Source organism: Mycetomoellerius zeteki, unplaced genomic scaffold, assembly GCF_001594055.1.
Source record: "Mycetomoellerius zeteki isolate Tzet28-1 unplaced genomic scaffold, Tzet1.0 scaffold120, whole genome shotgun sequence".
Taxonomy (NCBI): domain Eukaryota; kingdom Metazoa; phylum Arthropoda; class Insecta; order Hymenoptera; family Formicidae; genus Mycetomoellerius; species Mycetomoellerius zeteki.
In genome coordinates this window covers 483,601-498,673 of record NW_017256127.1, presented here as the reverse complement: position 1 = coordinate 498,673, position 15,073 = coordinate 483,601, and the positions used below count along the sequence as shown (strand labels likewise).

The window sequence follows — 15,073 nt, the reverse complement described above, 5'->3', positions numbered from 1 at the left end:
CGCGGACCGCCGCGGGTGATGTAGCGTCGCTGAGGGAAACTTCCTCGGGATCCAGTGAGTATCCGGTGACGTCTTCGCTTGGCGATAGCCTCCCCGCAGACTCGTCTAAGTCGTCGTGCGCTCGTTTTACCTCGGCCTCGTCGCTCGGTAAAAGATATTTGGATTTTTCTCGGCGGAACGAAAATACGCGCAACTCGCGACACGCGCGCGAAACTGCGCATCGAGATATCTTCGGGAGCTAGTGCGTGAATAATATATATCTACATATTGCGTTGCAAGCGTTGGTGAATGTTGATCTCAGGTTCTCACGTTCGTTTTACACAGTTTACTCGAACTGGAAATTCTCACAAGAAAAATATTATTAGGCACGAAAAACCGTCTTGACCGAATATTTTTCGCTCATGCGTGTTTATTTTCACATTCATTTTCTTCCTTTTGCAAAAGTCTTATTGCGAGTAAGGTAAACATCCCTGTGACCGATACATATCTAGCTACGTCCGGATATTTACATAAAACTTTGTTTATATCATTATTAATCTTAAATGCTTTTTTAAATATAATATTATAATTTACAATTGTAATCTTTGTAATATATTGTAACAAAAAATGCATTTGAGATTAATAATAAATTTTATGTAAGGGTCCGGGGGAGACATAGGTACAGTCTGATCACTGGGACATTTACTTTATATATTTTTGGCAACTTCTCTCTCCGTTTCATAGATTTACGCGTTTCATGCCGATGGAGAATTGTGAAACAATTAAAGTGAAACGAGGATAAAAAGTGTGTATGAGATCGTCGTCGTCGAGTTCGAATAGGCGGAATTCGAAGAGGCGTCAATGATATTTGTCGAAATACTCGCAGATTTCCGCCGATCATCGATTCTGGGTGAGGGGTTAATGCACCGCGATAGATACATCGCCAGCTCTCATAATACTTTGATATCACGTTGATATGGTTTCTCAGTACGCGACACGACGGCACTTTTCGCTCGCTGTGTTTATACGCGCTCGCGACACTGTTTACGTTTCTTCTGCGCACGTGAGAGCAGGTATCGATCTCGGATGGGACGTCGAAGAGATTCCTTTAATGAATCAACGGATGTGCACGTCTGCAAGGACGGAAGATTGTATCAGTGTGAAATTCCGTATGTGCGTTGTTTTATTAAGCGCTTAACAGCGACGATTCGTTAATAAAATGACAAAAGCGCGTTAAAAATACTCCAAATTATTTTTACAACCTTATCGAGATCCCTTCGCGGATATAATAACATATCACGTGACTAATTGACGCAGCAATATCGTTTTGACAAGTGCGACATAAATTTTATCTTGTGCATCAGACAGGTGGCCGCTACGGATATTTTAAAGTATCGAGGGATCAATATGGTGTGAGCTTTATTCATAAAAGGAAAATGAAAGAAAGCGTCATGACCGCGTGAGGTCATTCCTGGCTGACAACAATTCGGTTCTTACCTGCGGAAGTAATCAGAGTGATTTGTTATTATCAAAGAAAGCTTCATGAGCTGCTGTCCTTTCATGTGAGTATCACGTATCTTATACCTGTTATTTTTTTACAATATATATTTTTACAAACCTAATATAATTAAATTTAATATAAATAAGGCTCTGTGAGATTCATAAAACATATATTATAAAAAAAGCCTGTAAGAATCAACGCAATCATCATTGATGCAAAAATTATTAATTGTGTATATATTTAACAATAATTAATACATACAGGAAAAAATTGAATCGCATACATTTTGACTTTGTGTCTTCAGTGCGTATTGAAAAATGAAATAGTTGTAAAGTTCAGATCGAATCTTCCATTTATTGTAATCGAGTAAGAATCGAATAATTAAAATATTTCAAGTCGTCATTGTAAATTGTTAAAAATTGAAGTCGTCATATATCAAATATACTATTAACCCGTAAATATAATATCTGGGTACAAATTCGCACCAGTAAAATTTCCAACTTGTAGGTATTTGAGAAAATTAGTTTTTTGCTTAACACGCAGTTTTGAATGAATAATGTTTCGTTTTTCGAAAATTCAATATTACTAATTAATTGATTAGAAAATTTTACATTGAAAAACCTGGGTTTTACTTTAATTTCGTGTTAAAATTCATTGAAGTTAAATAAATAGATAGAAGACATAATCGACGCTCGCAACGCTCATGGAATCATTTCATTCTTGTTGTTTATCTTTATTTAAATGTTAACAAGGACAAATAGTCCCGCGAGCGTTATATGAGCGCCAAATGAAATGTATTCGAGGTAATGCGCGAGAGAATAAAAACTCTAGGAGAACATAAGAAAGTTAAAATAAAATAGATTTGTTTTTTATTCCTGCACTAAACTGCATTACAATTCTCTTTCTCGCTTTCGCCAAATATTAAACATATACTTATCTCATTTTAAGTTCCAAGTGTACACTAGTTTAGCTACAAAAAACAGACCCAATGTCGTATTGACTGAACCATGACAAAAAAATGACATAAATTCGATCAACAATTGATCAGTATGACGTCAAACATTATTTTGACTTTCTTGTTCTCTTTGGAAACTCTTACAGCTATCTTTATAATATTTGTAATATAATTATATATTTCTTTCACATTTAAATTATATAAGCATTCTGTATTATATATACGTGTCTATATAATATCTTATTACTCTAAAAATATTATTTTTTATTAAAATACTTTCATGTATACATAAATTTTGTAAATTAGATATATACATCGTACTTACATTCTTTTTATACATTTATTTATTTAATCAATAGTGTCAAGCTCTATTTTGCAATGCAATAAATTCAATGACTCACTTAATCAAAATTTAACATTGGACTCTATTTTTTCGCTATTGAACGAAGAAACAGTTATTGAACAATTGGGCTGAAGAATATCATTTAATATGTTCATTCATCATGCAGGCTTTGTAGTCACTTGTAATTTAATTCAAAATTATATGTATTTTCATGCGTAAAACGATTTTAATTGCTTTTAAAATTTGACCACGTATTGACAATTAATGTAAAACGATTTATTATAATAACGTTTGTGTCATATTATATTATTCGATTTTTATGTTGGCTGATGATGACTAAGTCGAAACGTCCCTTACAAGATATCGTATTGTGAAAACTAGTATACTTTTTACAATTGGAATAAACTAGTTTTATAATTGTGATCTAAATTTGCTCTAATATTGACCTATTATCATTGAATTTATTGCATTTATTTATTTATTCATTCATTTATTTGCTTATATATTTATTCTTTTGTAAGATCAAAAACAAAGTGTCGAATCGGTTGAACGCGCTAGTGCGCATTAGTGCATATTAAAGCCGTTGTACACTGATTTAATTTATGTACAAATAAAATGCAAATATTTCGAATTATAAAATACAGATTTTACTTAATAGCAATAAAATGTATATATTGAAGATTTCATGGTTCAATCCATTTTTTAAATATTTACATTAAACACACAATTTTACGTCATTTTGTGTACGACACCTTTAATGTATACCAGTGTGAACTAAGTGCATCCAATTGAATTCACTATTACTCAAACAATACGAAGTCTAAAAAAGGACACAAGACGTCTAACGTCTTCAAGATAGCTTTAACTGTTTCTTAGATACGCAAAAATGTTTTAAGATGTCTTATTATCAGACAGACCTCCTGATTTTACGCTTTATGTTGTCTGTACATTTCGAAGCTTCACGATTAATACTCTGTCTAACATCGAATTCGAGAGATCATTTGTATGCGACTCCAAGCAGTAGGTGGAGCACACACGCACGTGCATCCACAAGTACAAGCGCAAACATTATTTTGCCGGTCGCTGCACCTTTCAGACTGCGCAGTGGAGACTGTGGAGAGTTCACGGGTTTACACGGCCGTGCACGCATGTTTCTTTATGCCGTTGTGCGATACATGGCGCGTTGCCTATTTCTCTCACACTCTCCTCCGTGATTCAACCTCGCGTTTGCCGTCCCTCCCGCTCTTACGATCTCCAGGACCGTATACATACATCATCGTCGAAAAACTTGCTTCCAAACTCATTCACATCCACAGACAGAATCAAAATTATATCCATTTCTACCAATGTAAATTAATTTTAATCTCTACCAATGTAGATTAATTTTAATTTAAATTATACTTTTTACTTTTTTTAGTTAGAGAATTAAAAAAAGATAAAGGATAAGTTAAACCAATTGAGATTATTAAGACTTAAGAAATGACCGTATATATGAATACATCAAATAGAGAACGTCAACACGGTCAAAGTTGGATGTTTCGAATAATATATATATTCTTTATTAAATCGATTTATTTCAGATATGATTGCGCGTCGATAATTTTTCGGACTTTCAACTCCGAAAAATTATCGGCGCGCAATCATATATTTGAAATAAATCGATTTAATAAAGAATATATATATTATTCGAAACATCTAACTTTGACCGTGTTGACGTTCTCAATTAAAATTAATTTAGTCGCGGACTAAGCGCACGGTGTAAACGTAGCCTTTGTTTAACTTACAGGATAAACAAGGACATCTATTGTATAGGCCGCGGCCTAAATGCACGGTGTAAATAAACGTAGCCTTTGGCCTATACGATAGATGTCTATGGCTATGTTTACACCGTGCATTTAGGTCGCGGCCTAGACAATAGATGTCCTTGTTTATCCTGTAGGTTAAACAAAGACACCGTGCATTTAGGTCGCGGACTAAGCGCACGGTGTAAACGTAGCTACTATACAGGATAAACAAGGACATCTATTGTATAGGCCGCGGTGTAAACGTAGCCAGTGAGATCAGCGGTGAGCCGCGGAGTGCGGATGACGAAGTGAACGCGCGCAGCTGTAGCTGGCTGTAGCACGAACGTGAGTCGCTGCTCGCTGCAGCTGATGCGGCTCGCCGCGCCATCCGCTGACGTTGTCCTGCGCGTCCGTCTGTGTTTTGTTTGAGAAAAATGCTCCGCGCTTCTCGGAGATTCGACGTCGTCCCCGCTGATTTCGCGCGATCAGCGCCCGTGTGTGCGTAACGCGCGGCGATAAGACCTCGACCACGATCGAGGCTTCCTCAAAAAAAAAAAAAATAAAAAGTATTCGGCCGAGGGATCCCCAGCTTTTCTTTGTTGCGAAAAAAATCCGTCGCTGAAAAAAATCCGTCGCGTCAGTCCGTGATGCGGCGCGCGGAATTCGATGTCGCGTGCGTGAATTCGTTCCCTCCGCTCATCCGGGTGATGGAGCGCGAGGAACGGAGGTAGACAAAGGGCCGAAGACAGGCGCGAACGTCTCGCTCTCGTCATCGCCGTGGTCCGAGCGTCCCGGCGATTTATTTATATATCCGCGAGACATGCGGCCGTTAACGTAGAAAACGCGTCGCTCGCTCGCTCGGAAACGATCCGCGTTTCCGAGGGCTCTCCGTTTGCGAGGAATTCCGATTTTCGGAATTGATTCAATCAAACACGCTCGGGGTTGTCCGTCGCGATTCGACGACGCGGTTGTGATTTCTTCGTGGATCTTTCTCTTTTGTCTCGGGAGACAGAATCGATGCGTTAGCCCGACATGTCCACGATCGTTGGATTCTTCAGGATTACCGAGAAACCTCGAGTAACAGGGCTATACGTGCGTTGTTGACGGTGGAGCGGATGGTGGAGCGTAGACTTTAGAGCGGCGACTAGAATATATCCATTATGGAAGCGTTGCGTTTAGCTATACAGTGAGTGCTACTTTTTCGGCAGATGTATCTCGTGATATATTGTTTTGATCACGCTCATGCAACAAGCGATTGATCGTAGACTGTCACTGAGAGAAACGATCTATACGGTTATCAAAAACGTATTTTGTTTTAGCTTATTTCCAGCAATATTTTAACAAAATTGTGAATAACAGAATGTCATTTTTAAATGTATTGTTTGTCTTAATAATTATAAATTGATACGTAAAATGTTTTTTTTTTTACAGAAATTTTTACCTTCATGTGCAAAAACTTTTGCAAGTCTTGAAACAAGAAGTTATTTTTAAACAGATCATTGATTATACAATAATGATTATGTATGAATTATGTATATTTTTAATTCATTTTTATCTTAATTATACTTTTAGCATACATTATGTATATTATATATATATATTTTTTAAATATTATTTTTTAATATTTTATGTGCTACGATATTTGAATTGTGTTGACTTTAATTTGTAATTTTTATTGTTTCTTTTAGGACGCGGCTTGGGGAGAGGATGGTCAGCATGAGCTCCATGCTCGTAGAGACAGTCAGTATAAATTATGAAGACTTTAATGAGAGTTTTTTAACATGTGGCACCTGTCTCTGTGTTTACGATGGCAGCGAGCATACACCTAAATTACTACCATGTTCACACACGGTATGATTTACGTATAGAATAAAACATATAATTATATATACTTATTGCACATATATATATCTCGATCTTATATATCTTGATAATCTTATCCATTTATAGGTATGTTTACATTGTTTAACAAGAATTGCTGCGTCTCAAACTCGAGAGACAGGAGCATTTAGATGTCCCATTTGTAGAGAATTAATAACTATTCCTCGTGGAGGGGTACCTGCACTGCCCCCGAGTTTTCTCGTAAATCAACTGCTGGACCTTATGTCTCGACAAAGACGAGAGGTATGTTTGAGCAGAATTGTCAATTTGTTATACAGATAAATTTTTTTTCTTAAAAAGTCTCAGTATCATTGTATCTATTTACTTGCAGGTCATCCCAAAGTGTTCAGTTCATATAAATCAGGAATTATTATTTTGTGAAACATGTGATACAGTGTTCTGTACAGTATGTACTAGTGGGACACATGCAGGAACGTCACCTGGATGCACAGAACATACAATTATCCCTTTTAGTATTGCGATAAAAAGAATGTCCGAAATATTGCTGTATAAAGCTAATGAGTGTATATCCAAGGTGAAAACTAGTTTTTCTTTTTTAGTTTTTAATTATGTTTTATATTAATAAGTTAATATATTTTTTTAATGTGCTTTATTCTTATTTTTTAAATATTATATACTTATTTTTATATGCTTTATGTGTCTGTTGATGTAAATGTATACCTAATGCTTATATCCAAAAAACCATTTGAAATACAAGTATATCGTTTATAATTTAAAATTTTTTACAAAAATATCTTATAATAATTTTTGTAATAGTGTTGCTTAATTTTTACTATACTTGTGCGTATCAAATAAGACTTACAAGTTTATACTCATACACACACACACATATACACAATAAGATATATATGTAAGCTTGATCTTTACTGAGTTAAGAGTTATGTTTTTAGTTAACACAGGCACAAGATTCTGTGAGCACGGAACTGCAACGTTTGGAAGCCTCTACGGAAAAATGTTTGAGCGCAGTGGATACGGAATTTGCTGAGATCATCGCAAAAATAGAGAAACGTCGCACGGAATTGCAAGCTGCTGTGACCGCTGCTGCTCGTGACAAGAAACACGTACTTGAAGAACAACATTCTCTTATTGAGGCAGAAAAAACCAAAGTGGAGAGAGAGTGCGAAGGATTACAATATCAGGTATAGGATAATAAGAATATATTGATATAACGTTACTTCTCGCGCGTATCATTTTACAAGTGAGATTCAATCTTACAGGTCGAGGTCCGAAATATTACTCAACGTATTAACAGCTTGTCGGATCAACTTGATGCAGCAACCGCTCTCAGCGAACCTAAAGAGAATGCCTTTATTTTTTTTTTTGACGCTCTCTTTCAATTAGAGCAAGCATTGAGTAACGTGGGACGAGTACGTTCTAGTACAACATTACCAGGTATCTTAAAGATTAATAATGTAATAAAGTTCTCTCGCTTTAAAAAAAGTTACTCATTTATTACAATACGTCGTGTGTTTCTTCTGATGTCATAATTTAACATCAAAATATAATATGAATCAGATGCTTTAAAGGCTGTTATAATACGACGTATTTTCTGTATGCCTTTTACATCAGGTTTGTGCCGAGCCAGATTGAAGGATCTAGCTATAATAAAGCTACAAACGATCGTCGTAGTCGAAACGGTAGATTATCACGGTCATCCTCGAAATGTCGGTGGTGATCTTATTAACGCCGAATTAACGCTTGCTGATAATATGCATGCAGAAAGTCAGAATGCTCCTATTGAGACAGAAGTGAAAGATTTGGAGAATGGAACTTACGAAATTTACTTCCGGCCACCAACTGCAAGTCGATATGTTTTGAAGGTGTCGGTGTTCGAACGACCTATTAAAGATTATCCGCTATTTTTCGATACGACTGAGCATAATGAACCTATTAAAACATATGGAAGACGTGGTAACGGAAAAGATGAGTTTCACCAGCCTGTTTCAGTCGCAGTGGACGATGAAGGGATGATCTATATTTTAGATACTGGAAATTCTCGTATTAAGGTTTGTTTGGAACAATATTGAGAACATGGTACTTTACAAAGTATTTAATTTTTTTCATATTGCTTCAGGTACTCAATTGTGATTTGGAGTTTCATAGGCACATAAACAATGAAGGCTTAGAGGGTCGCAGTTGTACGGGAATAGGTATATCTCAACAAGGTCTCGTAGTCGTGAATTGGCGAACGCGAAAGATTACGGAAATGACTTCATTGGGTGACACAATCCGATCTTTCACGCATAACGCATTTCAAGTTAGTAATTTTTATCGCAAACACGCACAATGCACTTAAATATTTCTTAATTGTAACGTTGTCTTTATGTTCTAGGAACCCATAGACATTGCAGTGGACAAGAGTTATGGGCACATACTTGTCGCTGACAACGGTCAAAGCTGTGTATTCGTATTTGACTCAGACGGGAAGATACTATTCCAGGTTAATTTTTGTTTACATAAATACATATATAAATTTTCACTGCAAGTTGTTTCGTATGGTCCTCGTATAGTCATCACGAAACATTAACAGGTTGGTAAGAGAAGCACGTTCAAGCTAATCAGTTCTGTAACTGTCGGTCCGGCCGGTGAGATTTTAGTTGCCGATAGCAGAATTCAAGTGTTTTCCGCAAAGGGAGATTTCTCCGAAGAAATATATCCTGAGGGCAAAGGTAAGTTTTATATATAACTATATATTTGTTTGAAATATTGTTTAACTGAAAATGAATCGAAAGATATACTATTGCTGCGACATACTATACAAAAATAAGAAACATTTTATCGTGTAACGAAGATAATTTTAGCATATCTAATTTATATATGACAGGAAAAGGTATCTACGGAGGAATAGCTGTAGATGCAGATGGCAAAATTATCGGTACTCGTACAGACAAGGGTCGTAGCATAATACAAGTTTCAAAGTTAGGGGGAGGTAATATCTTAACCGAAATCGATTCACACAGCTCGAAATTGCGACGTCCCTCAGGCATAGCTGTGCTGCCAAATAATCACCTAGTGGTGGTGGACTTAGGCAATGATTGTATAAAAAAATATAGGTACTGGTAAAAAGTCATTTGTTTAAGCATCAAAATTCAAATCGCGGACGGGAAGAAAACTCATTGCGAAGGTACCAAAAGTCAGTCTAATTTAGAATTATTTATTCAGGTTTTTGTGGAACTTGTAACATCACATATTACGAATGTAATGCCTATGTTTTTATAAATTTTTATATATAATTTATAAAAATTAGTATAAGATATGAGATAAAAAATAGTAATGTCAAACTTGACATTAACTCTTTCTCTACTATTCTGGGTATTTCATGTCCGATCGATTTCTGTTGGAAACGGATCCGACGTTTCTTAATCTCTCTTAAAAAAGTTTGTATTGAAGGAGATATCGCGGTGTGGCGACCGCGGCTGTCACATTTTCCTGTAAACAGCACGGAATTTTCTGCATCACTCATTTTTGTATACTTCAAAAATTTTATTTTTTGAAGAATTTGAAGTTCTTGCATGTTTTTTCAAAACTTTATATCTCACTTTTATCCGACTTATGATTTCTTTTATGACTTCTTCGATAATTATATTATACTACTGAGATAATTAAAATTTAAAAATAAAGAATGTATATTATATTCATAACATCTAACTTTGACCGATCATTGGCGCTCTCTAACGTATGTATGTTGTACATTTACACAGTCGGATCTTAATTCTTATTATATTATACTACATTTTATTATTTTCCAAAATAAAGTTTAAACATTTGTTCTACAAAATTAAAAGTATATTTGTAAATTTTTAGAGATTTTTTAAACCATTTTAAATAGGTGAAAAAAATGAACGGATTCGAGATATCCACGATAATAGGAATGAAGCATCGAATTGAGATAAGGATTGTCAAAATAAACTTGACATTACTATTTTAATTTCGATTTGCTATATATAGTACTATATATATTACAGTTTATAGTTTGCTTTTTCATCTAAACTTATTTAATTTCTTTGTGTTCAGTGTTGCTTTCTCTTGTTTTCTGCATATCTGTGGGAATACAAAGTTTTTACCATTCGTAAAATAAAGTCACTCGAAATGCTCAGTACTTATGTATATATACTTTTTATATTTGATAATTTTTTTAAGTCATTGCGATTAATATTTAATCGTTTGAATGCATAAAACAACTTTGTTGTTGATGATTAATCTGGATACATCGGTGGATGATAATCCTTTCCCGATTTTCTAAAATTAAGCTTAAAAGTTGTATTTGTCTTCTTTGCACATCAACCACACATTCATATATGACAATTGCAATTATAATTTATCATATATTGAATGTTGTAAGAAATAATATATGCAAATAATAATTAATTTAATTATTCTAAAATTGTAATCTAGGTGCCACAGAATCTTCAATCGGAAAATGATCTTTTTCTTTTTATTATTACTGAATTTAAAAAGATACTGTACACAACCAATAGAAGATCAATGGCTTTAACGGTCTAGCTGGATTTTAAGTGCTTGTATAATTCTATGTGAATTTATGTACTACGTATGTAGTCCTTTAAGCCGCGCGCCCCGAAATAATTTTTCGTCACTGAATATCGCAGCAATGCCACAAGTTTTAAATTGACTAGCAATTTAACAATGAAAAGATACTGTATTTGTCTCATTATCAAATTTTTTTAAAAATATCAGTAGAACGCTTTTTTGTATTAATAAGTTGTTCAATTACCGCCGTTGTCAATTATTGTTTGACATCTCTGAGGTATACTTTCTACCAATTTTACATAGTGTGTCTAATAAGAGCGTGACAAACTTTTATTTGGGAATTGTTACATCAAAAACTTTTTAACGAGTAGATAGAAATTTTTCTCCTACGACGCATTATATGGAAAGTCTTAGTTATTGTGCGATTTTTGCCAAAAAACGACATAAGTATTTAATAATGAGTGGCTGCGTACGCTAAAAAATTCGAAGCTGCTTTTCTTTTCATGCACTCGAAAGGACCGAAAATGTCATAGGACGTGGCTGCAAAAAAGTCCAAGGTGTTTGTAAACAAGTGGATAAAATAGTATGAGTATGAGGCGGTAAAGTGGTATGAAACAATAAGGGCCGATTGTTCCAATTTCTTGATAAATTTTACCTGTTAGATAAGATTATCCAATCACGTGCGCGGATTGCCAGATTTACCTAACAGGTAAACTTTACCAAAAGATGATACAATCGGCCCTAAATACCGTTGATGATTTGTCGAAAGTTATATTGCGCTCTTCTTAGACAGACTGTACAAGCACAAGTTTATCTAACAATAAGATAAAATTGAAATCCAGTTACAAGAATGTTTATCCTATAAAACAAAGTAATAAACATAAGTAATAAAAATAAAATTAAAAAAGTAAATTTATATTACTTTAGATAAAACTTGTCTTTAACTATCTTCTTTTTATCAAATATTTTAATTAATATTTGCAATTGATCGATTTAATGCTTAGACAGATTTTTCAATTGGATATATTATATTTTCATAACAGGTTTAATTTTTTCCTTATCTAATGTATTTATAAATTTTGTAATTATTATAAAAAGATTATATCGTGGCACTAGATTATCAAAATAATCTGAACAACTTGTCTTGATTTGTTTCAGGAGAGTATCATTATTCGCAGATGTATAATGTTATATAGAAGTATTATATATACACTGCCTTTCTATTATTTTAAAATACATTCTTTCTACGATAGAATGCAGAGCTTTGCATTACGTAAAATCAATCATATGAATAGCTTCATCATATGATTGCTTGGATATCATATTGTTGAGATAAAAAGGTTTCAGTAAACTATATGAGCATCTTCTTTAATTAAAATCATGAAAACATTTTTTTAAATTTGTGAAACTGTTAATATTTTTAAATTATTTCACGTTTTATTCATTCTATCTGTCACATTTCTTACACTTTATTTTTTCTTTCTTTTTTTCTTCTATTTTATTTTCATAGCATTTATTACTTGCAAAAGTTTCTTGTTTTCCTAACAAACAAGAAATTCGACACTACATGATTTTTAATAAAAAACCTAAACTATAATTAGTGTAAGATAGCTACGCAAATAACTAGAAATATGATAAAAGTTGTACATATATCTTTTCAGTATTATCATACATTTTGATAGAATTGGCGACATGGTTTGTTTATATAGAGATGTTTCTTAAATTTCGTGAAAGACATGATTCTTTCAACAATGACTCACTTTTTTGAAGGCCTACAGTATCACCATAACTGAATTTGTTATTAAAAGAACAATCTCAATTTTTATAAATTTCACCGTTCAAATGGTTTCATTGTTGAAACGTGTGTTTAACAACATATACATTGTTTAAGTTACTTTGGATAAATTATGAGGGACTGGCATGAAAATTTAAGCAGGATTTATTGCGTCGCTCTTTTTCGTACATCCAGAAATATCCAATGCCCGTCTGAAAACTATGATTACAATCATGAAGTATTAGCTAAATATCATCATGATGCATATCTACTTATCCTTCGATACTTACTTCTTGACACTGAAAGTGATAAACTTACATACGTACGGCTTACAGTCTCTATCTCAAAAAGCAGAAGATTATTTTTTCACGCAACATACTTATATCCACATAGAATCAATTGATTATTTTTTCACGCAACATACTTATATATATATCCATATAGAATCAATTCTTGAAAGAATTAGTCTTAATATTTTTATGCCATTTTATCTTTTATGTGACTTATACGAGTTTCATTTTTTAGAATCGTTTGCCATGTTAATATCGACGAGAATTCTTGTTATATCGTGAAAATTTTTCTTGGAATATGCAAAGCTATGTTGAACCTACATGACATTGCAATTTAAATTTTAATGAAAATAGATAATGATGAGTTTTGCGGTTTGCATTTTTGCAGCGAATGCAAAATTTTTCAATAGCTTCCTATTTTTCGGATTGTTTCGTAGAGATACGACATTCCTTGTGAACTGCTTTGCAGAGTGATCTATCATAGGCTACATTTAATATAAACCGTCGCATATTGCTTGTATGTATGTATGAATACGACGAGTCACTATAAAATGCATTATCACGTTAGTCCTTAGCGAAAAGCATAACAGTGCCTTTATTGAGAAGATGCCATCGTACAGTTTATATCTTACGACGATTGATTCATATATATATATATTTTTGTTCAAATTGATCTGTGTATGCGCTTAACACTTTGATCGTTACGAATCATATCTACATTTTCTTGGGAAGTATGACGTTTGGAAAAACGTATTCTTCACTCACCCAGATAGTTAAACCTGCCAAGAGCATGTATTGTAAACTGTGTATGTGTGTGTTGCATATAAAAGGCTGTGTTTCAAAATTCATTGTCAATGCTGAAAATCTGTAGTTACACTATTTTCGTTACACTATTTTCAAATTTTCAACATTTGCAGTTTTGGAACAGAATCTATGTTAACAGAACTTCAGCAATAACCAAGTATAGTCTACTGTCGTTTCTAATATCGATAGAAAAGTATCAGAAATCGAAGCAAGCCTTGCATTATGATATTATGATGGCAAGGTATACTCCATTCCTACTGTATTTCTGTTATATTACGGCTGACAAATCGTAATGGTAGAAACCAGACTTTTAAAGAGGACACAGTGAACAAGAATCTATTCTAAAATCATGATCAAATTGGCTAGCATTTTGCTATTTGGGTCAATCATATAAGTGATGAATGAGAATTAAATGAAAAAAATCATGTTATTCCTAATATATAAATTCAATTCTATAATTCCCAGTAAGAAATATGTTCACGTATGTACGACGTAACGTTTCAAAGTGTTAAAATGGAAACGGAATTGCAGATCGAGAATCAAATTAGAACTTTCGTCGCAGTGATCTGTATCGATTACGCAACTATACAATATAGACCTATATTCCGAAATTTCTGGTCCTATTTGTTATTCGACGTATCTAGAGTCATTGAGAACGTAACGCATTGAATTGTAACGTGAAGGTGTGTCATTTTATTCAAAGTCTGATCCTAAAAGCTAAGCCTGATTTATATTGTACGTCAACGTCCTATTGTTGCCTAAGTGTCTATCATAAGTAGCATATCAATTGATTCAGTATCCGTTTTCCCTTGTTTTTTTTTTTTTAATATATAAACCATTCAGCCACCCATCGCAAACACCATGCAAACTCAGACTGATATATATTTCTTGTTTGTATTTTTTGATATTGTTTAATCTAGTCATACGTCAGCTATAACTGTAACACTTATATATCATGACTCTATCATGCTGTAATATAAAATACATTGTAAATAAATATGTAAGCTTGATTCACCTAGTGGTTTTAATTAAATACAATACTTGAAGATAAATTTATTTTCCCGTCAAGAGATAATAAAATTCAATGTCACGTTTTTTTAATTCCTATTTCTCAACTTAGGGTATATTCCAAAACGTTCTCTCCAAGGGAAATTTTCAAAATATATGATATACGTAACGCACACACATATACTATACTATATAGGATCTTTAATATATAGAAAATATTTCTATAGTATATATATATATATATA

At 33.6% G+C, this 15,073-nt stretch overlaps 1 protein-coding gene across 3 annotated transcripts; it reads left to right on the top strand.

The window, feature by feature from the left end:
* LOC108731138 (tripartite motif-containing protein 2) lies at positions 1-9,563 on the top strand. 3 transcript variants are annotated; one of them, XM_018461284.1, is made up of 12 exons: positions 1-54; positions 1,344-1,541; positions 6,251-6,413; positions 6,513-6,686; positions 6,775-6,978; positions 7,355-7,603; positions 7,682-7,856; positions 8,034-8,470; positions 8,539-8,721; positions 8,797-8,904; positions 8,995-9,133; positions 9,289-9,563. In XM_018461284.1, exons 2-12 carry the CDS (start codon positions 1,522-1,524, stop codon positions 9,525-9,527), a joined length of 2,091 nt encoding a protein of 696 aa, XP_018316786.1. In that variant the 5' UTR covers positions 1-54; positions 1,344-1,521; the 3' UTR covers positions 9,528-9,563. The 3 variants fall into 3 exon arrangements, with proteins under 3 accessions (XP_018316786.1, XP_018316787.1, XP_018316784.1); XM_018461285.1 differs by lacking the exons at positions 1-54; positions 1,344-1,541 and adding an exon at positions 5,391-5,748 and having other exon boundaries at positions 7,364-7,603; XM_018461282.1 differs by lacking the exons at positions 1-54; positions 1,344-1,541 and adding an exon at positions 5,391-5,748.
* Positions 9,564-15,073: the final 5,510 nt, after the last annotated feature.